Source organism: Labrus mixtus, chromosome 23, assembly GCF_963584025.1.
Source record: "Labrus mixtus chromosome 23, fLabMix1.1, whole genome shotgun sequence".
NCBI lineage: Eukaryota > Metazoa > Chordata > Actinopteri > Labriformes > Labridae > Labrus > Labrus mixtus.
In genome coordinates, this window is record NC_083634.1 from 18112633 (window position 1) to 18136303 (window position 23671).

General features: G+C 38.8%; 3 protein-coding genes across 3 annotated transcripts in view; 2 read left to right on the forward strand and 1 right to left on the reverse strand.

Annotated features, from left to right (window-relative positions):
• shroom4 (shroom family member 4) overlaps positions 1-1166 on the reverse strand; it is a 61072-nt gene extending 59906 nt beyond the window's left edge. The window contains exon 1 of the mRNA XM_061031677.1: positions 985-1166. Within this exon, the coding sequence (XP_060887660.1) occupies positions 985-1107 (123 nt within the window). The 5' untranslated portion in view covers positions 1108-1166. The remainder of the gene's footprint in view (positions 1-984) is intronic.
• A 5066-nt stretch (positions 1167-6232) lies between these two features.
• On the forward strand, positions 6233-10570 carry bmp15 (bone morphogenetic protein 15). Its single transcript, XM_061031740.1, has 2 exons — positions 6233-6731; positions 9272-10570. Exons 1-2 carry the CDS (start codon positions 6368-6370, stop codon positions 10261-10263), a joined length of 1356 nt encoding a protein of 451 aa, XP_060887723.1. The 5' UTR covers positions 6233-6367; the 3' UTR covers positions 10264-10570.
• A 7277-nt stretch (positions 10571-17847) lies between these two features.
• Positions 17848-21455, forward strand: leap2 (liver-expressed antimicrobial peptide 2). Its single transcript, XM_061031778.1, has 3 exons — positions 17848-18362; positions 18892-19070; positions 20035-21455. The coding sequence occupies exons 1-3, from the start codon at positions 18285-18287 to the stop codon at positions 20087-20089; spliced, it is 312 nt and encodes a 103-aa protein (XP_060887761.1). The 5' UTR covers positions 17848-18284; the 3' UTR covers positions 20090-21455.
• Positions 21456-23671: the final 2216 nt, after the last annotated feature.

Here is a 23671-nt window from a genome sequence, read left to right on the forward strand (position 1 = left end):
GTGGCGTTACAGCAGCAGGTTATCCAAACACACAATATTAGCAATCTAAACATAATATAATATTAAATACAAAGTAAATAAGTACTAAAAGATATCAGAACTAAGAATGTGAATATATACAACCAGGATTTAACTTTGCATTACTAGTCTTAAATATGAAAGATTAAATGTAAATGTGCAAAAACAGAGTTGTAAATGGACAGTATTGACATAGGGAGATGTGCAATCAGTGATACTATAAGTTAAAGTGCATTCTGCAAATGTAGCTGTGCATAATCTGAATACAGAAGAGGTTGCAGGAAAAGCTGTTTTGGGGGCTTTTTTTTTTTTTTTTTTTACCTTGAGTTGAAAAGTTTAAACCAAAGAAGCAGCAGCCAAACACTGAAACAGCACATATGAATAAATACTGAACCACAACTGCTGTTTTGCTGGGACTCCTTAGGGAACTGATTCTTATAAAGGCAGTTTGAATGTGATATTGTGCAACAGAACTGTAAATATGCACACAAATATAAATATAAAATGTCATATTATATATTTTAAGATGACTACAGGTACATAAGAAATCACTTTTTGTATCCTCTGCAGAAGGAGAAAAAAAAGGAGGAAAAGCAGGAGGTGGAAATGTAGCTGTGCATAATGTGAATACAGAAGAGGCTGCAGGAAAAGCTGTTTTTTTAATTTTTTACCAACAACATCCTTAGGAAACTCATTCCTAAAGGCAGTTTGAATGTGATATTGTGCAACAGAACTGTAAATATGCACACAAATATAAATGTTAAATGTCATGTGATGTGTTTAAGATGATAATAAATAAGTTTTTAGTAGTTTAATGTGTTTTAAGATGATAATAAATAAGTTTTTAGTAGTTAAATGTGTTTTAAGATGATAATAAATAAGTTTTTAGTAGTTTAATGTGTTTAAAGTGAGTTTCCCCTCCACATAATTCGGTGTTATTAATGTAAGTTGTTGTTGTTAACTTACTTTAGTGATGATGAGCGGCTCGCCGTGCTCCAGTCCTCCTTTCAGGGTGAAACCCCACGGAGCCCCGCCGCTCAACTGGACCTGAATGTGGTGGAAAGACACGAGCTGCTCCACCGTCTCCATTACCTCCCTCCTCTGGTTCCCGGTACTTTTCTTCTTCGTGTCTTTCCCGTCGGCGCAGTAAAAAAACCCCGGACTGGTTCGGTCTTTGCTAAAGCTTAGCGGTGCCGGTAGCGGTCTCTCGGCTTCTCCATCACCTCTGTAACAACAACAGCGAATGGATGGATGGATGAATTGAAGAGAGGGGGGGGGGAGGGAAGAAAAGTTTTAAGCTAGAGTGTCAAACTTACCGGTGTTAGAGGCAAAATCGCGGTAGCAACTTCCGGTCAAACATTAAATGCTGTCGATAAATAGCCGTTAGCGGGATTTACAATCAAAACATCGCTTTAAATCTGTTTATATGCATCACCTTATTAATATATGTAACACCTTTTACAAATAATCCGCTTTAATCTCTGAAGAAACGCAGGGCTAGTGCCTTTACTTTGAAAAACACATTACCTACTTCCGGTAAGCTTCTGGTTAGCTTTACAGCTGAAAAGTTTGGGAAAAACTTTGGAAGACGGCCCCTCCCACTATTCGAACGCCTGGTTGTGATTGACAGGAATGTTAACCAATAGCAGCGAATCCCTGCGCGAACGAGTCCAATGGGAAGTGAGGAGGGGGGAGGGGCTACAAGCGCAACAACCGCTTTATTATGGTAACATCAGGCAGCCTCATAGCGGCAACCAACCACAGCGAAATAACAGTATTATTAGAAAGTGTTTGCTGTACTATGAGGGACGAAAAATGACTAAAGTATAAATAAATTAATAAATACATTTTGGGAGAAATGCATACAATAATGTATAAATAAAGAATTAAATAAATGCATCAATAAATATATAAATAAATATATTCATATATTTATTTATGTATTTCTGTGTCCATGTTGTACAAGGAAAAGTAAATATGTAAATTAAGTGGGCCGTCCTAACATTACTGAAGTAGGATTGGTCAATTTTGAACAGAAACAGACAATGTAAAAATACAGAAATAAATTAATAACTCAATTAATGTGGAAATGTATGCATTGATACGTATATAACTGTAGAAATACACTAATAAATGAATAAATACATGTAAAAATATATAAATAGCCTTTTTCATTAACAAAGTGTATTTATTATTTATTCATTGATGTATTCTTTTCAGCATTTATATATTTATTGATGCATTTATTTAATTATTTATTTATTTATACATTATTGTATGCATTTCTCCCAACATTTATTTATTTATTTATACTTTCATTTTTTTTGTCCCTCATACTGTGCGAGTTATAACACAATATAAAAGTGAAGTTGATAAATCTTTGTATATTTTGGGGGGTCCCAGGCTGAAAACTTTGGGAACCCCTGCCCCTACACTCGAGGTGAAAGCTGATATTGTCTCCATGCATCTGCAGTGAAGCTCTGCAGATCTGCAGCATGAACAACTGAAGGGTACATTCTCCTAGAGGCCAATAAAAACATTTGATATCACGTCCCACACATTTCTAAACCCCCCTCCAGTCGTACCAGTCTCCCTGTCTGACAACCATATTAAGAAACATTTCAAACGAGCAGCGAGGAGCTCTCCAAGTCGCTGCCATTTTTGTTAATTCTCTCCAACGCTCTCTCAGCTAAAGCAACACGTTTTGTTTGAGTTCATTTGAGAACACACAATTGAATCTTATCTTTGTTTGAATATGAATCTAAACTTCACTTGATCCCGAATGGAGCAGAACAGACATATTCATTTAAGTATAGCATAAATAGTTTTGACTTGTAGCTTTAATTCATCTTTTGTAAAATTAGACTTATATGTGTTGTTATGTGAGCAGAAGATGACTGTATGGATACCAACCTTGTGTGTTTGTTAAGTCCCACACAAGCTAATCTCTGGATGTCATTAGCCTAGCTTAGCATAAACCCCATAGGAAGGAGATACAGCTAACTTGTTTTTTCTACAAAGTGAAAAAAGCATGCTAACACCACTAAGCAAACTAATAAGCGTGCAAAAAATTGTTGTTATGTTTGCCAAGCTAGGTATACCTCATACTATCTTGCCATTCTCTGCACATACTGTCTCAACTCCCTGCATGGTTAACGTCATCATTCATTTTGTACTTGTATATACCCCCTATTTTTATTTATCTTATCTAATCTAGTCTGTTTAATGTGTATTTTGAGCTTACTTGTCTGTGCTGCTGCAACGCCCTCTGGGGATCAATAAAGTATTATCCTATCCTATACAGATTGATGCACAGGGCGGTCTACACTCTGAAATCGTCAAACAATTGTTATGAGCAATTTATTCCAATTCAGTTGTGGTGTCGGTAAATGTAACAATATGTGAAAATTAAGTCTTCAGGGGGAAATGTTATCCCTTGGTGTTAAGTGTGTTTGATGGTGATTGAATATCTGCCTGAACGTGTCAATGCGTCTAGCAGGGGCGTTGCTTGTCAACAGGCAAGGACGGCAACTGATTGGGGCCCCAGGCCAGAAGGGGGGCCAGAAGGGGTCTGTTAAAATGTTAAACCCCAGCTGTGACTCAAAATGTGCAAAGTTTGCAATGACAGAAACCTCCCTAAGGTGGCCCCGTCTGACGGCCAATCTGTGGAAATCTATGTCTGTCAATGACAGTCACCAGAGGAGAATAATGTCTTCATTGTTTTTTATATCCTGATGTTGAAAATATTACTAAAGTGAACTTTCTTTGACAATAAAACAAGTCGTCTGTGTCAGATCATTTGCGACATAACGGTGATGAACGCTGGTGTGATGGGCCCCAACAGACTCCAGAATCGCCACTGCAGCCTATAGCGTAAACTTGCAAAGAAGAAAACAGTGCATGAAGACGGCGTGATTAAATTAGAAGCGTCAGATAAACGTTTTAATGGTGGACAAAATGAGTCTAAGGTGGAAACTGTTGCCTCTGCCTTTGTATGGTAAATGTTTCATGCAATCACTCCCTCATAAGCCCGTATAGCCGTTTGCTGCAATCCGCCCATAGTTTGGAGCTTTCCCACACTCTCTCTGCAGACTGAAATGATTGGGACTGCAGATAATCACTGTTGTGGAATGCCACCACGCTCTGCAGTGCCACTAAACTGAATGTGTGTGTGAGCGAGTGGCCGTCTTTGTGTGTGTGTGTGTGTGTGTGTGTGTGTGTGTGTGTGTGTGTGTGTGTGTGTGTGTGTGTGTGTGTGTGTGTGTGTGTGTGTGTGTGTGTGTGTGTGTGTGTGTCGACTCGAGAGAAAGAAGCTGAACGAGAAGAGAATCAAAGAGAAAATGAGACAGATTCAAACATGCCCAGACGTCTCACCTTTCATCCCGACCACGAGGAGTTTGTTTTGGTCAGATCATACAGAACCTTTTTTTTTTCTCCAACCTATTTTTTTGTTCTCAGAGTCTCTGAGCTCTAATATCTGGTTTGGTGGGTGAGTGCTGCTTTCAAGAGAGATCAAGTTTAAAAAGAACCCCGGTAAAAAAAAAAATGTAAAAAAAAAAAGGTTTCCTCCAGCATGTGTTTCCTTCATTTTTTAGCAAATTTTTTTACGGCCTGTCATCTGATCAGCTCCCCCCCCCACAGAGAACAATTGGTTTACCAGAAGATCCCAGAGCTCTCAGGCTTCAAATTATACCAGAACAAACAAACAACAAATCAGGAAACTGTAACTAGAGTCTGCACATTTAGACAAAGTCTGGGAGTATAGACGGAGAAGAAAAACTAAACCATGATGCATACTGAAAAATCTCTGCAGCAGAGCCAAAGACAGAAAAACACAAAGTACTGAAAAGCCATTCTGTAGCAGAGGGATTTTTTTTAAAGGTTGCTTTATACTTTTTTAAAGACGTCATTACATCATTTACTTCACTTAGCAAGACCTCTGTGATGAAATACTAAACAAAAAGTAAAAAAATGTCATTCAAATTCTACAAAACTGAAAGTAAAAAAGCACACTTTATTTAAATTTAATCTGAAGTGCTAATTATGTAGATTTGATCATTTTTAATTATGTAAATCTTATTGAATCATTTTGCTGCATTATGATCTCCATAGTCTAAGTGAGCATCTTCATCTCAAAGGTTATTGTTTATCGCAGAGACCCATCCAGTGACACATGTTGCACTTTGAACTACGGTTGCACTGCATATAATTCTACCACTAGGTGGTGCCAGAGTGAGGCATTAAACATTCTTAAAAACACCCAGTGTGGGATCCAATGTTTACTTACATCAAGTCATATTCTCCAGATTTCAGACTATCGGTGTGTCTGCAAAAACAAAGAAAAAGAAAAGTGTAGTGTAAAATACAGAGTCTTGGTGCTTTGCATAAATTGGACTAAATCTTCCTTTTTCCATTTCCCATCTGCACAGCTGTGGTGGTTTAATTTGTAACAAATGTTTCATGGCATGTCATTGTAACCTGCTACTGGATGCTTTGAATTTCCCGCGGGATCAATAAAGTATGTATCTATCTATCTATCTATCTATCTAAATTAACCTACAATGTAAAGAGTTAAATGTGACATTTTACAACATTTCATGTTTGTTTGTTTTTCTTAACTTTATTGTTTGTTTGAATGAAATAAAATGTACAAATAAAAAAAAAAAAAAAAAAAAAAATATATATATATATATATATATATATATATATATAAATAAGGTTTTTAAATATCAAGTAAATTGCCGTAAAGTAAAGCGATTTGAAGGTCCTACTCAATTCAATTCAATTTCAAATAACTTTATAACTTTATTTATCCGTTACACATACAAGTGGCTCTATTAAAATAAAAATAATAAAAATAATAATAATAAATAATTGTTATAAGCGGTTAAATGAGCGGTTAAATAAGAAATAGATTATTTGTTCATGAGCCTGATAGATGTGGGAGCAAAGCTTGACATGGCTCGATTAGTTATATCGAATAAGTTATTAAAAATTGTAAATAAATTAATGTTAATAATATAAAAAGCTTATGAGATTTAAAAGTAAACTCTGTGATGTGTTAACGAACAAGAAAATCTGTAAATAAGTTCTGGAAAATGTGAAAAATACATTAAAAAAACAATAGACCATTTTCACGCACTTCTACGTACCAATCACGTACGTCCTTACGTCATTGTTGACGCCTCACGCACACGTCCAAGGGGTTAATTGGGGTCACGGTGGATATCCGAAAGTCGACTAGCTAAATGGCCAGTGATCAGGTGAGCCTGTAACCCGGATGATGGTGTCAGACTCCGGCGTCGTCGGTGGAGCTTGCTAGCGCCAGAGGTTTTAAAAAACCCCAAACATGAGGGCGACCCGGAGCAAACAGAGCCTCCTGCGTGTCTGCGTCCTGACCTCTTTTATTTACCTGCTCTGTTCCACCTGCGCCGGGCACGGAGTCATGACCGGAAACAAGATGGCGTCTCAACACCGCACGTTGAAGCGCGGCCGCCGGAGTTACCAGAAGCAGCAGCAGCAGCAGCAGCAGCACCACCGGCCGCTGACGGAGGAGCAGGAAGCGGACCAGAACCTGCAGTTCATGTTGAGTTTGTACCGGAGCGCAGCCGAACCGGACGGCAGGCCGAGACAGCACCGGAAGTTCGGCTCGAACACTGTTCGTCTGCTGAGGCCGACGACGTCTTCGGCGCGACACCTGCCGACGTCGAGAGGTGAGTCCACTGCTAACTTCAAAAAGATACATATTTAATTTTATTTTTTTTAAATATTTAATTCCATCTTCAACATTTGACCTCAAATCAAACCACAAGTTTATAGTTTTCTTTATTTATTTATTTTTTAAATATTTTTTAAATATTTAATTCCATCTTCAACATTTGACCTCAAATCAAACCACAAGTTTATTGTTTTCTTTATTTCTTTATTTCTTTTTATATTTAATTCCATCTTCAACATTTGACCTCAAATCTAACCACAAGTTTATTGTTTTCTTTATTTCTTTATTTCTTTTTATATTTAATTCCATCTTCAACATTTGACTTCAAAACAAACCACAAATTTATTGTTTTCTTTATTTTTATCTGTGTTTTTTTAAATATTTAATTGCATCTTCAACATTTGACCTCAAAACAAACCACGAATTTATTGTTTTCTTTATTTTTATCTGTGTTTTTTTAAATATTTAATTGCATCTTCAACATTTGACCTCAAAACAAACCACGAATTTATTGTTTTCTTTATTCTATTTTTTATATTTAATTCCATCTTCAACATTTGACCTCAAAATAAACCACAAATTTATTGTTTTCTTTATTTTTTCTGTTTTAAAAAAAAATATATATATATATATTTTTATTTAACCAGGAAAAAGTCTCATTGAGATTAAAAATCTATTTTACAATCCTGGCCAAGACAGGCAGCAGCACAATTACAGGCTTTCAGACATAAAAACACTAACATAAATACAGGAATCACAAAAAGAAGAATTAATCAGAATCTGTCAGAAGTCATCAGCAACAAAGCGATCAAAAAGGGGCAACACGAGTTAGCTCAAATATCTACAGTCAGATATTTCTGCCTCCAGATCATTAAGAAGACCTTTAAAAACATTCAAGGAAACCAGCTCCAAGATTTAAAGTATCTTGCAACCGATTCCATTCAAAGCTCTTTTGTTTCACTACATAAATGTGTATTCGACCATTTCGTTGTCAGCAAGAAATAACCCAAATATGGTGTCAACTTCTCCTCTAAATATACTGTTTTTTATAATAATAATATGAAATAGTATTTATTTGTAATAATAATAAATTGTATTTAAAGGCGCCTTTCAAAACGCTCAAGGTCACCTCACAGAGCAGAGATAAAAACAACAAAGTAAAAACACAAAAAGGAGTTATGAGAGTGGGTGGAGAATGATCAGACTGAATATGAAAGTTTAAAAAAGATGTGTTTTGAGATGAGATTTGAAAATGGAGAGAGAGTCGATATTACGGATTTGTGGTGGGAGGGAGTTCCAGAGGTGGGGGAAGGCCCTGGACCCCCCATGGTGGACAGGCGTGCGGGCGGGCGGGTGGTTATAGGCCTTTCCAATAAGACAACATCTAGGATAACATACAGATAACTCGGTAATAAAGTCAGTGGCTCTTTAGCTTCACTTTAAACACCTGAACACAACACGCCTGCCTCATTTCTACCAACTGTCTTCGTTTTGACCTTTTGGGTCACTGGAGCCGTTTTCACATCTGCCCCCCTGAAAATACCTAGATAACTTCAGGAGGACTGCTCTGGAGATTTTCCCGACCTGATTGTTTAAATGTGCACGTCACAGACTATCTCTGTCAGATGGGAGGGGGGGCGGAGCGGAGGTAAGATGTGATGTAAAAAATAATAGATTTTTCAAGGTTATGAATCTATTTAAAATCTCAGAAGGCAAAACATTTTTTTTTTTTACATAAATACATTTTTTTCCTCAATCTCTAGTTGGTCCTGAAATTAGGCAAGTTCCAGTCACCCCCAATCTATTGGTGCACCATTTGATTTACTTAAAGGTCCCATATTCTTCTTTTTCTGGTTTTATATGCTCTTTAGTGTGTTTTCCAAGTGTCCTGTGCATGTTTAGACACATCTATGTGCAAAAACTCGAAGTCCGCGGAAACGCGGCTTCTCCTACATCCTCCTGTTAGCTGTAGCATTAGCTGCATGTAACGCTCGGTTCTAGCCCCCCTCGATAAAAATTTGCCAGTGCGGCGTCATTGTCAGTGTGAGATCACTGATCTAAGCCCATTGGCTCGTTGTGGCCCTGCAGCTCATGTTGACATTTCCGAGACGCGTGCTGAGCAACTGACCAATAACGACAGAGCGGATCGGCAGACCAATCAGAGCAGACTTGGCCCACGTGGGGTCTAACAGTGGGGGCACAGCAGAGCGTAGCTGACGGACTCAGAGCGGAGAGGGAGCAAGGAGGAGCAGGACATGAAAACAGACACTTTTTTAGAACTTTAGTTATTGTGAACGTACAAAAGTAGGAACATAGATTAAATATACGAACCCCAGAAAGGGCAGAATATGGACTCTTTAATACCTAAACTCCTGTGATTACACTTCTCCTATATCCTGCACTAAAACTTAAGGATCAACTTTAGTTTTGACATTTGAACCGAAGTAATTTATACCAAATAAATTTAGTAACAATTGACCACACAAGTGTGATTTCATTCATCTCCTTTTTGTTTGCCTCTTTCCCTTTTTTAAGACCATCACTACAGCTTCACCGTGCAGTACGACCTCGACACGCTTCCCTCAGAGCAGCTGGTCAGAGCATCATTCATCCACCTCCGCTCTTCATCTTCTACCTCCTCATCCTCCACGACCTCCAGCGCCCAGGCCTTCACCGCGCCCCGCTGCAGGGCTCAGATCACCTCGCTGGGCGAAGAGAGCCTGGTCACTCTGGAGCCCCACGAGCAGTGGACGGAGACGGATATCACCGCGCACGTCCAGCAGGGGAGAAGCCGCGGCGCGGGGGGGCACCTGACCCTCACTGCCCAGTACTGGTGCACCGATCCTGGGCATGCTGACGAGGACAGCGGCCTCTCCAGGTGGTGGACTCAGGGGGGGAAAGGATGGAGAGGTGAGCCTCACATCGAGGTCCCGTCTCTGCTTTTATACCTGGAGGAGGAGCGGGAGGGGAAGGACTGGATGGAGGACTTGCTCGGGGCCGAGGGGGAAAACGTCATGAGGCAGATGCGTCCGTGGAATCCTCCTCTTCGACGGCGCCGGAGCTCCAGAAACTCGTCAGAGCCGAAGGATCCGTCGCTCGACGCTCTGAAAAACGCCCCGTCCTCCTCCTCTTCCTCTCTCTCTTTCTCCACCTCGCCCTCCGCCTCCATCCTCGCCGAAATCCCCACCTACAAACGCAAAACCGGCACGCCCAAGAACCGCTGCAAGCTGCACTCGTTCCGCCTCTCCTTCGACGAGCTCGGCTGGGGCCGCTACTTCATCGCGCCGCCGGTGTACAACCCGCGCTTCTGCAAGGGGAACTGCCCCCGGGTGCTCCACTACGGCTACCACTCGCCGCACCACGCCATCATCCAGACGGTCATCAACGACCTGGGCGTCGGGGACGTCCCGCCCCCTTCCTGCGTGCCGTACAAGTACATGCCCATGAGCGTGCTGGTGGTGGACAAGAAGAAGGTGGAGTACAAGGAGCTGGAGGACATGGTGGCCGAGTCATGCACGTGTCGCTGAAGACATGCTAAGCACTTTGGATTTAGACTGGGGGGCGGGGGGGGCGGATTTGAAGGGTTTTTGATCTGCGGCTTGGCGGTTAACCACGATGAGCTGCAGACTGGAAGGAGGAAAGCTTTTCTCTGTTGAAGCACTTTAAAACGAGGCCTGTTAGGAACTACGAGTTGTGCAGATGGAAATGTCTATTTACTGCTAAAAAAAAAAAAAAAAAAAAATGTTGGAGTGATTGTTGGTTAAAGCACTGTTCAGACTGTTCAATGTTCCAGTTTGTAAATCAGAAGTATTTCAGCTGCTTGAAGGGGGGGGGGACTTAGAACGCCGAAATAAACTTTGACAGTCACTTGGTGAAAAGGACGAAACATCAGTGGTAACTTTTTAAAGAAAACATATTTATGTCAAAGAAAAGTTTTTTTTTCTCTCTGTAATAAAAGTAAATAAAAACAAAGGACACATTTAGAATCCATCTTAGACACCACAGACGTCCAATTATTATTTTTGTTTTCTGTCTATTCATATTTCTCTTTGTCACTCTTTTAAAAAGCTGATCTGTTTTTCACATCACGGCTGACAAACCTTTAAAAAAAAGTTTGTGGAGGAGTAGTTATGGCACTTTTTCAGGCCTCGGGGAGAAACGAGGGGTAGAAAGAAATAAACCAATTTTAATGGAAGAGGGGGTTGAGCGATGTGGATGCAGCTTTAAAGGCCTTGTAGCGTTATATTTTTTCAGCTGTGGACGGTGGAACTTTAGAAATATTTATGAAGGGAGTGGTATCCCAAAAAAAAAAAAAAAAAAAATGCTGCTGCTGACCAGTCTTAGTGAAAGGAAGAGGGGGCGGAAATCAGATGAATGTCAAAGGACGCAGATGTTAAGTGTAATCGTGGAGAAGAATGCAATTTTTATTACAAGTGAAAATGAATAATAAAATAAATGCATGTTTTCTAAAAACCCATCTTGTCTTTTTTTTTTTTTTTGGAGGAAGTTAAATGTTTTCTGTTGTTATGAAGAAGGTCAAGATTGAAAACTCTTCTGGTCTGTAATGTTCAGTTTGTAATCCTGCAGATTGAAGCCATGTTGTCACAGCAGCACATATTGTGCACCAAACAGTTTTGGGTTAACTGTCATATTGCGTTGAGTCCTGCAGATGGCGCCCTAAGCACACAAAGTTGGTGCCTTGTGTTTCCTGAAAGCAGCTGCAGAAGATCTTTGATTTCTGACCAGATTTATATTTCAAAGAGTAACATGTTGAATCGGTTTTAGAGACACATTTTGTCACACGAGTTCACAACGTGGCTAACTCTTTTGGTTGACCTTTAACTCTCCTTGACCTTTTTATCAGGAGAAGCCTTTGAAAGAAAAAAAAAAAAGGTTAAACTGAAGACAAACACGGACGGCTTTACAGGAGGTCATAGGTCGGCTTTGGACCTCGTGAAACTCCCAAGGTTATGAGTTTAGAGTGTTGGCTTTTAATCGGCTGTAAAGCGCCGTCTTCTTCTTCGGTCAGTAATTCTAACGTGTTCTGAGAACGTTTAGAACCGTAATGTTACGTTTGTAATGCCACAGATTTCAGCCTGGGGGTCACAGTAGCACACACTGTATACATCACATCACAAAGCGAATACAGTTGCTGATAAATATGATATATCTTTAAAGTTATCAATCATTTCTATCCTGTTTTATACACTTCCAAGAAGATATTTTGTTTGCAAAGCACATACTTTAACTTGCTAAATCTATCTTGTTTTAATTTCCCTCTGGATCAATAAAGTATTCATTTATCTAATTTGCAAATGAGTTCATTCCGACTCTGTTTAGTCCCTAAAGTTAGTCTGTAAATGTGAAATCTGGAATCATTATTTAAGCTGAACAAAGACAACAACAGTCAGCCGGATATGAAAATGCACTTTGCTCTGCAGGTTTCATATGTGGGTCAAAGAGAGTCTGTCATTCCACATTGTTTACTGACAGACTTTGCACACACACTAAAGCTAGCATGCGTGTGCGTGAACACACACAGGTCTTTAAAATACAAAAAAAAACTTGCATGTAAATCACGACAAGCTGCGACCCGTCTACAACCAAATAAGCAATTTGCACGTAGAGATTGCCGTCTTTAATTTTGCAGATTTGGTTTACAGTCCAGGGTGTAACCCCGCCTCTCGTCCAATGACAGCTGGGATCGGCTCCAGCCCCCCTCGCGACCTCCAACGGGAAAAAGCGATAAAGAAAATGGACGGATGGATAAATTTGCTGCAGTGCTTCTTTAAATTCGCTGTAGACAGAATGTAACGTTTTATTGAATAATACATAGCATGCATCTCTTCATGGTGAGGTTTTTAGGGCAGCTGTTAGTGCGTCATTCGCTTCTTTGCACTACTTACCTCCTGTTTGTCCCCAGGTTGAGAGGGCAGTGAACTATGACATTTCTTGCCCACTACATTTCAGCTACCTGGCCCTTTGTGTGACACAGTAACCCCGATCTATCCTCAATCTGCACAGCTCTAAACTTTTTTGTCCTCTGCGTGTATTACATCACAAATGTAACGACAACAACTTCATGTTTTAGTTCCCTCAGGCCCGTTTTGACCTTGATGGAACGTTTTTTTAAGGTCGCTGATGCATGCCGCTGTGACCCAGACGGGTTTGTTTTCTCTTGTGTAAAGATGTTCAGCTCGGAAAAGTCAACTTCCCCCCAGAAGCTTTCCAATAATATAGATCCGAGAGGGAACACGTACTTGAGGAAAACATAATATTTGAAAATATTTCGGGCAGTAAAATGGTTTTGTCATAACTTCACACCTCTACAGCTTGTGGGAAATGTAACAAAAAGGCAGTTTTAGTAGTGTGCAGTTAATCACATATCCTGCAGCATCAGTTTCAGACATACAAAATAACTCTATTAAAATATACTCCTATTGCTAATGATCTCGTTTGCTTCTGTACGTCATCATATAGAGGCATCAATGTAAAAAAAAAAAAAACACCTAACAGAAGCTATATATGGGAAGATGTCGTTTTGGACGCCCCTCGGTTTGCCAGATATGAGAGCAGTTATCAGGTCAACAGGTGTTGCAGCGATGGAAGCGGGCGAGAGAAGTGGTTCAGATAGAAGTGACTGTACCCGACCTAAAAAGCCTCTGCATGTTTCTAATAAGCTCCACGAGCATAAAAACTAGGATCAATATTGGAGATGCTTTTGAAAAATGGAGAGAGGTTAGAACACAGAAAGGTTTACAGACCGATGCAGAGCTGGCTAAACACTGAAGCTTCAGTGTCCACCACATGGCAACAAGCTAGGACATCAACTCTAGGGAGGACGGTGCGGGGGGGAGACAGCTCTCTGCAATGTTTTTAAATTTGGACTGCAGTACCCACTTTGTTAAATTGCTCCTTTAAAATAAGTCTGCATGCACAAAAGAATAATCTCAAAACTTGGCCATTGCTTTAAAAGTTTAATTATAAAGGCTTTTGTGTCAAGCTGTCTTTAATTAAAGCACATTCTTGCACTCTTGGTTTGTTTTTTTGCCCGAGGATCCACAGTTACTGTAACAATTGTTTATAAAGTGACTGGAAATCCTCAGTTTTACAGGACCTCCCAGTCTGTATCCTCCGGGGATTTCTCTCTGCGTGGTTTTGTCTTTCTTATCCTAATCTTCTCTGACACATGCTGTAATGTAATGTTCTGAAATAACACACAGAGTCACACTTTAGCACGACTGATTCCAATAAACATCACATACGGACGTGTGTCACACGGAAGATTAAGTGACCTGATTCAGAATCACATTAGACAAGACAACGGACAAGAATCCCTTAAATAAAATATTGTCTTTTCAGTCGTGTTTCTGGATCTTGGAAAAGAGGAAATGAGTCAGCTAGACTGTTATGTAAACACAAAAGATCATAGTTGATCATAGTTGTATAAAGTGTGTGTTGTCTTTCTTATCTTCACACTTTACCTTGTCATTTGTAAAGCTGTCCATAACCAATGGTAATAAACACGCAGTAGCCAATCTTACTTTGTATTTCGTAAAAAAAGTTCATTAAACACTAATGCCAAAGAGCAGCAGTGAATCCTAATCTTTAATGTATCTTTAAATTTTTGAATCTGATCTTCCCTTCTATTGGACAAGCCGAGGTGTCGTCACACCCAAGTTGAAAAATCTTCGACTTCCATGCCGTGCGCACAAAAGTCAAGCGCCACCTTGCGCAGATACACGTTTTACTGTATAATTACTGTAAATATAAAACTGATGGTTAAATATTGTCTCATTGTGCAGACATGAGCTGCCTGTTTGCATCACTCACCAATGAACCTTTGATTATTTCAGCTACAGTTGACAATTTGCCAGATCACACTAAAACAGAACAGTCAACAGAACATCGGAGTCAGCAGTTAATGCAACACACAAACGGCTATAAATACAAGAGTGTTAAAGATGGGGAAATTAAGACAAACGTTAGCATTTAATAAAGCAAAGCTGATTAACATGTTTTGTTTTTGAAAACTTTTAACATGACGGTTTTTTGAAATGCATAAAGCCAATCTAATTGTATCATTTATTCCTGCAAAAAAAAGTACTCAAAGACCTTGGACTGTGCTTTGTTTGCTTTGCAAAAGTCGCACTCATGCAGGGACTTGGATCATAGTTTTCATCTGAGGTCCTAACAACCAAAGAAACAAGTATGGAAAACGGGCATTCAGTGTCATAGTTCTTCCTAAGAAGAATATGTGACTGTATGCACTTGGTAAACTTCAGCGTACAAAACGATGTCATCAGCATATTGCATGAACAATGGACATAACAGTCTCCCTTCAGTTGTTCGAAGCAACATCCATGTTAGTAAAACTCTGCTGATTCTGAACTTTGTGTTTGCAACCATACAAGCTAGCGAGGTCAAGTACGTGATTGACTGGCACTAGTGTGTACTGGGCTAACTAGGTGGGAGTAGTATTACTTACTAGCTCATGGTCATATAGGTCATCAATAAAGGCAAGGTAGAAGAACTATACAAGCTATATACTAAAATTATAAAGAAAATATTTGTAAAGCTTTATAATAAGACATGGGCTTATAAGACAAGTATTCTGTTGAGTATCATTGTACCTGACACACTTGTGCTCATTTTGTAACCAGCAGTCAACTGAGTAAGATTTGTTTTCTTGAACAAATTTGCAAAAACTTTTTGTTCCTGCTGTTCTCAATTATTTCAGATTACTTTTCCAGATAAAGAGATAAGAGATTAACTTAGAAATGACCTATCACCACATCCGCGATCAGAGAATTATTGGCTTTGATTCAAGGTCGATTCTGTCCACATTTACAGGGCTTTCCGGGAAATCTATTTCTTTGAAAGGCAGCCTGCTCAGTCCACATGATGACTGAAATGTGTTCAGATGAGGGCATGTCTGCGACCTCTCTTCTATCCATGTGTCCAGTGGAATTATTCCTGTCTTTCTACAGAACAAACCAAAGTTTAAAGTACAGACATACCAGACCTGCATGGTCAGATAGGCTTTATTTGTTCCATGGCCGGGGGATGGTAGACTGACTGTGCTAGAATGAGAACTGGCGCCTCTAGCTTTAAATTTGCTGATTAGTCTTTCGGATTCATGCCCATTCCAGCAAACTGTGCCAACAATTCAATCCTAGGCAAAGAAACAGAATCTTAAAGTGAATCTTTGTGTAAATAGTGTTTTCATTTGTCTCCCAAAACAGATGCATCATGATACAGAGCTATACACCGTTAAAATTATATTTATTGAACTGATGGGTGCATACAACTATAACTCTGCAGCTGCTCAGCCTGTCAGGCATTATCTGATGAGTCATGCTCACTGATAATATATCAAGCAGATGTTTTGGGTTTATGTCATACAGGATTCCTGTCAGTCTCGTGCTCCTCTGAAGGCCTGTCGTGATGAACAACCTTACTGGAATCAGTGCAGGAATTTTCCATTACATCTATCTTGATTAAGTTGAAAATGCATGTGGTGTCTTTGTTCCAGCCTTTGTGTCTTGGTTATGGGTCCCTTTGGATAAAACCTCATCTTTTAATTTTAACCTCAAAAATCTCAACTGCAAACATTTGAAGAAAAACTAATGGGGAACATTACTGCGGCCTTAGTGCACTCTGTGTTGCCTTCAGCTTTGGGGTTATGGTCATTGCGTAACTAGCCAGCCCAAAATTGAATTTTTGAAGACAAATCTTGTAAATATGTTTGGACTCTCACCTTTGTCTTACTGACCCAGATGACAAGTTCAAGCCATGTGAACACTGGCTCAAGTTATTTTTACCCAATCGGGGTATGCTCAACACAACAAGTCTGACACATTATGTGCTATTCTTGCTTGGGTAGCACAATGTCAATAGTTTGACTGGTACAAAGCTTGGTAATACAAATTTAAGGTTGGGGGAAAAACAGCAACCTATTGAACGACTTTTTTTGTAGAATTGATGGCAAGAGCCATTTCTTAGGATTTGACTTGGTCAGTGGTGTTAATCTCAGGTGTTGGATTCATGAAATTGACATTAGCTTAACTAACAGCAACCCCTCATTAACTATTTGTGACTTGATTCAGAAAAAAGAACCAAGTGGTCTCCTCCAAAGCAATGGAATACAGGTGTTTAAAATAAGTCCTATGAGCACTGGCAATGCACACATTAGCTCTATTTTGGCCCCCCTTTTAGAAACAATCCTTGAGATAACCCTTGTGCAGACAGTCTATGGTCAAGAACCGATCCACTCACCTTAATGTTTTCTGCCGCACTTGCATGTCGTTGGCTGGAAATATTGGATATGATTCGACAAGACGGTTTTTATATTTGGAGCTAAAACAAATGTTAAATGTTAATGTTTTGTAAATTAAAGTTAATTGTTTGTGGCTTGCCCTTGGATATTGTTTAAATTCAATAACAATCAACTCCATACGTATTTATAGTATACAGAAACCTTCGATATATAGCCAATCCAATCCGCTTTATTAACCACAGCACATTTTGAAAAACAAAGATTACCAAAGAGCTGCACGGTAAATGTAAAAGTCAGAAATAAAAACACAGTAAAATACATAAAACACACAAAAGAACGTTGTAAAACACAAAACCACAAAACTCTAATGCTGAGTTGAAAACCTAGGAATAAAAATAACTTTTTAGAATGCTGATACCTGTAGCATACCTAGCACACATACAAGTCACGTGCCTGCTTACGTAAACCACACCTGCTCCTTTTCTCAATTTTGCCTACGTTGTATAAGTGTCACTAAGATTACGTCAGGTCAGGGGCATCAGTAGTCCAAGCTATACTGCAGCGCTCAGGCTCTGCCGGTTGATAAAACCTTATCTGACTGCAAGGTCGTTCACACACACTGTGGCATTGACATATCTCCTGACCCCTTTGTCTCTTTAAACTCTTCTGGCCCATTTCTGTCTCTTTGCTTTCATTCCTTTATGTTACGCTCACGTGTGCCGAGTGTGTCCCACCAGCGCTCACGTTACCCGAGAAGAAGGGAAAGGGAAAGTTTAGGTTTGAGACGAAGGAGGAAGAAACAGAGAAACGGACTCCTTGTGAATGTGTTAGATGGCCTGATTTAGGGTTTTCTGTGAACACATAATGTTATATTTGGACCAGAAAAGAGAGATAAAGAAAGGGGTGGACAACACAGCTTGGACTGTGTGTCTCTCACTCTCCCTCCCTCTTTCTTTATCTCGCTCTCTCTACTGGGTTCATGGTCTGTCTATATAAAGGAGAACCAGTGCCACAGCTGAGTTCGCTGAGTCAGGCTGACTTGAAGAGTCTTCAATCATCGCTGCGATAAAAGAAAACCTGAAGGAACCTGTCGCTACACACTACCTTGAAAGTTGACTGAGTCAGTGAAGCCCTCCAGAAACTGTTGGGAAACTGGAAACCTGTTGGACTGTGGAAGAAGACATTTACTCAGAAGAAAAAAAGGGCATACATATGCTCATCAAGAAACAAACAAAATCTCTAACTTGAAGACTTGCTGATCGGATCAAGATGCAAGAGACGAGCCTCTTCACCCAAAGAAAAGCAGCAGTAGCACTGTGCTTTGTGCTGCTAGTGTTGGCTCAGCAGGTGAGTGGATCGTCCCAAATTCAAGTAACTTGAGGTAGTCATGGTCAAGATATTCAAATACATGTGAACAAGGGTTCAATGATTTTGTGTGTTATGAAAATGAAATATTCTTCACTTCAAAGTATTTGTTTTTTCTTTACAGTGATGAGGGTGTTTCTAAAACTTAAGAGCAAGTGATGATTTTAGATGATTTATGATTTCATATTAGATATGTAGAACTATGTGAGTCTTGTTGAATCAGAAAAGTAGGAATGAAAACAAAAGTACAACTTCTATAAATGTGCAATTGTGCTACAAAAAAAGAACCAATGTAGTAGGAATATATGGAAAAATCAAGTCTAAGTTCTAGTAGGATTTTTTCAGTGTTTGGATTGTTAATTTACACTTTACATGTCTAAATTAAGAACGCTCGGTCACTATAAGACTTAATTCATGCAGTATGCATAATATGTTATATCTGTTTTTTCCCTTTATCCTGCTTGTTTCTATATAATGACATTCTTTACGTCTGTTTCTTTGTGTACACCAGGTGTGTGCAGGTCCGTTAGTCCAACAGGTCCACTCTATATCAGGGCAGAAAGAAGTCTCAACCGGGGTCCAAGCACTGAGGAGGGTAGCTCGTATGACCCCTCTGTGGAGGATCATGAACAGCAAACCATTCGGAGCTTACTGCCAGAACAACTACGAATGCTCGACAGGAATCTGCAGGTAAACAAGAACAAATAGAACAAATTACCTTGCCCATTTAAAATAGTCATAACCTAAGGAACTGTGCTCAAAATGAATGGGGAACAATTTTCAAGTGGAAAAAAAACGTACGTCTGGGTTAGTTTATCTTGTGTCACCCTTGGGAAAAACCAATTACCATGAGGATGCTAAACGCACTGAAAGTGTTCTACAAACTGTTTGACGTTGTTCAGTTTTACTCTAAAGACTAGAAAGGGTCTTAAAATCAAAATGTTGCAAACAATACACAAACAATACCGTCCAGCTAGCACCGCTACCAAGTGTACCGAGACGGGATACTAGTTAAAACAATCTGTTGCTATTTTAAAATTTGTAAATAGTTATAAAGCTACAAAAAACTTGGAGCTAAAATGCTAAATTATCTGCGGACGATTACAAAGGAAACTCTTGCAGTACATATTTTAAAATACTTAATCCAGATTCTTCAACCATTTAGCGAGCAGCACTAGCAGCAAGTCAGGGTACTGTTGATAAAAGGCTATGCAATTAAATAATAATTGGTGGCAATTACCTTACTTTAGTCTTATTAGTCTACTTTACTTTCGATGAGTTAGATGGGCTCTTGACTTTCTTTAAAAATAACTTCCTGTTACTCTTTTTGTAATTTTCACACTTAGCAAGTTGGTGTGAATAGGCTGCAAGCACGTAATCACAAACATGCTGCAAAAGTTTATGAAGACAAAATATAAACTGAGTAATGTGTCAGAGAGTTATGTTGTTTGTACAATGTGATACCCAACATGTGGTTCTTTTAATTTGAAATAAACAGCCATTATGGTTAGAATACAGTAGTTATGTCATAGGTAAATGTTTGGAAATCAGTGTTCTGTTACATGAAAATACTGCTTAGTCTTCTTTCACTACGGTGATAGTTTGTGCTTCGTAATGACACGTTTTACTGATTCTTCTTTTCTTGTCTCTTTAGGGCTGGACACTGCTCCAACAGCCAGCGTGCCCCCTCAGAGGCCGCAAACTACTAGACGCCATGGACACATCAGTGTTTACATCAGTGTACAGCCATAATCCTTATGACTGGGGATATGCCCAGCCCTTTGTTTCATTGATTTTATATTTATATGTGCCAAAAAGTTGCTGATAAAACATGTTTATATGATTTTCCACAAAAGGTAGTTACATCCAAGGAAAGGTATGACGGGAGAAATGATCATGTCACTTAATGTATTTAAAATGTAAAAATTTGAAATATCACTCAAACTGAAATGGAAGAAATGAGGCTTTATACTTTTATACTTCATCATCTGAAACCATTTCTTGTTTCAACAAGGCTGCAAACAACTCAAAAAATATTTGTTTCTTAAGTAATATTCAGCCCTGATTTCCAATTTGAGGCTTTAGTTACTTAGTTACTATATCTGTTGTTTAAATTGTGTTACTTGATGTGGGATGGAGCAGAAAGCCATTCAAACCTTTTAAAAATTGCTGACCTTTTCAGGATTTGTTATTAGTCTGTGTTTGATAAGCTATCTCTTGAATGTGTCCTTCAGCCTAATCATTCAACTGATAATGTTTTAAATGGAAACAAAAAGGCCTCTGCAAAAATGGTCTTGGTTATTAACAACAAAATGAACAATAATCCATTACAGAAGTATATGCCATATGTCAACGCATGGTGCAGTTTAAGATCATACCGCAAATGGCTTGTTTTAATGATGACCCATCGATATCTATCTGGGTAACTATCTAAGAGAAAACTGAAGAAAACACAATCTAGAACAAAGTAGGAAAATGGGAATAAAAGGGAAAGCAAAGACGAAGGAGCAGAGGTAGCAAAATATTCATGCAATGCTATAGCGCAATCAAATTCGTCAACGGCTTTATTTCATCGTAAATTGTTTTGAGGTTTCTGTTAAATCTGCATCCATTGTCAATTTTAACATGTTATTGTTCATTACTTTTGCGAATACAATGCACATATTCGTGAATCAGAGATGAACAGCCATGTATTGTTTTGGTTTTTTTGCACATCCATCTCCTCATATTGATAAGCAATCAGGGATTAAACTTTTAACACGCCTGCATAGTTTACGTCACGCACAGAGCAGGTGATGGCTGATACTTTTTATGAAAACATTTGAGTAGGATTGCACTTTTAAACGCAAATTATCTTTGTACTGTGTCCTGTCTACTGTTTGTACTGACTAACATGTAGAAGGCTGGAGGGGGGGAAGTGGAATAAAAGCATTGGAAAATAAGTTATATGATGCATTTAAGTTTATTTAGAATATTTTTAATTTACGCACATGCATGGGTTAAATATTGACTGTAATGATAATTGCAACATATTTTGTCATTCTGTGTGATTTCAAATAAAGTTTAAAGGTCACATATTATTGTCCTTTTTATTAAGTTGAAATAAGTCTCAGAGCTCCTCAAAACATGTCTGTTAAGTGTCTTGCCAAAAATCCACTCTGATCCTGTATTTGATCATGCCTATAAACCCCTCTATTTCAGCCCTGCTCAGAACAGGCTGTTTCTGTGTCTGTAGCTTTAAATGCAAGTGACCTGCGTTCGACCATGCCCTTCTATGGAAGGGGATGTGGCTCGGGCTTTCTCGCTCCATGTCCTATTGTTTACGGTGAGAAGGCAGACTCAGAGGGCAGAACAAACACCTAGCTGTTGAAGTGTCACCCAACGGGGGGAGGGGCTACTGCCCTTTGTGATGTCATGAAGGGAAAATCTCCAAACGGCCTGTTTGAGCACACATTTTCTGAAACGGGACACAGGCAAAAGACATAGAGGATGGACTGTTCTCATCATTGGGGGGTTTGTAGACGGACCAGGGACACATACCAGTGTTACAAACCCATGGTGCAAAGTGCATATTGCATAATGAGTGAACTCTTAAAAAAAGAAACAAACTTATCAGAAGGACTGTCAAATATTTGGGAAGCAACAGATCAATCTTACCCTTTATATTGAGAGAGTTATAACATATCGAGCAATAGTTAAAAAAGGTTATTTGAAAAAACACAACTCGGCTGAATCTACCTTGAATCCTAACATTTTTCAGTGTTTTGTACAAACAGAGTGACTTAACCTAAATGATAATTACGAAATGACACGACTAGTTTGGTTACAAAAACAAAACATATCAGAACAAAATTTGTTCTAAGAATTTCTTTCAAAACAAAACAAATGAAACAAACAAAAAACGAAACAAACAAAAAACGAAAAACGAAACAGAAGTCACACTCACAAAAAATAATCAAACCGACCTTTTATATTTGTTAAGCACCATTTTTTTAAACAAAAATTAAAATCTGGAAAGTGAACTACACATTCTTAATTCCATGGCACAAGTATTCCACAAATTAACCCCTTTTACCGAAATACACCTGTTCTTTATGTTTGTCCTTACCTTTGGTTTTTTATACACACCTGTTCCCCTTAGTTCATACCGGCTCTCTCTAGTTTAAAAAAACCTCTGAATACTGTTGGGAAGCAAATGATTGTATGCCTTGTACATTATCTGAGCAGTTTTTAGATCTACTGGATCGCTGAATTTTAAAGCGTATATGTTAATAAAAAGTGCGTTAGTTGGTTCGTAATAATCAGATCTATTTACAATTCTTATAGCTTTTTTCTGTGGCATGGAAATGGGATGAATGTTGGTTTTGTATGTGTTTCCCCATACCTCCACACAGTAGGTAATGTATGGAACTATGAGTGCACAATACAATATATACAGTAAGTTTTGATTCAGGAATTCTTTAGTTTTACATAATATTGCAATGGTTTTAGACATTTTTGTTTTTACATTATTAATGTGTGGTTTCCAACATATGATCAATTATCACCCCCAGAAATGTATTCTCATACACTCTTTCAATCTCAACATCATCAATCATCATTTTTACTTGCTTTTTGATTTGCCTATTACCAAATACTATGAACTTTGTTTTACTTAGATTCAGTGACAACTTGTTGATGTCAAACCATTTCTTAATGTTCTTCATTTCTCTTTCCACTGTCTTGAGCAACTGGTCCAAGCTATTTCCGGAGCAATACAGATTCGTGTCATCAGCAAACAAAACAAATTTTAACAGTTTAGACACTCGCCAGACATCATTTATGTACAGTATAAACAGTTTGGGGCCTAGCACAGAACCTTGTGGGACCCCGCAGGTAACTTTCAACATATCTGTTAGCATTTTGTGCAAAAGTTTGACTAGCTGTTTTGTTTTTTTTTATCAGAAAAGACATGGCAGAATAATGTTTTAAAGGTTAAGAGTTATTTTGTTCTTGAGTAAAAATTTTGCAACCGGAGGAGGTCGAAGTGGATTGATGGATGAACCAAACACAGGAATCCTATCAAGGACACTCGACTTTTGCTGATAACACATTTTTGAACCTTGTGGGACCCCGCAGGTAACTTTCAACATATCTGTTAGCATTTTGTGCAAAAGTTTGACTAGCTGTTTTGTTTTTTTTTTATCAGAAAAGACATGGCAGAATAATGTTTTAAAGGTTAAGAGTTATTTTGTTCTTGAGTAAAAATTTTGCAACCGGAGGAGGTCGAAGTGGATTGATGGATGAACCAA

Excerpts from the sequence above, each read along its gene's own strand:
- bmp15 (XM_061031740.1), top strand. The coding sequence starts at position 6,368 with ATGAGGGCGACCCGGAGCAAACAGAGCCTCCTGCGTGTCTGCGTCCTG. Across the intron at positions 6,732-9,271 it reads ACACCTGCCGACGTCGAGAG|ACCATCACTACAGCTTCACC; the intron begins GTGAGTCCACTG and ends CCCTTTTTTAAG.
- leap2 (XM_061031778.1), top strand. The coding sequence starts at position 18,285 with ATGCAAGAGACGAGCCTCTTCACCCAAAGAAAAGCAGCAGTAGCACTG. Across the intron at positions 18,363-18,891 it reads TGCTAGTGTTGGCTCAGCAG|GTGTGTGCAGGTCCGTTAGT; the intron begins GTGAGTGGATCG and ends TGTGTACACCAG. Across the intron at positions 19,071-20,034 it reads TGCTCGACAGGAATCTGCAG|GGCTGGACACTGCTCCAACA; the intron begins GTAAACAAGAAC and ends TTGTCTCTTTAG.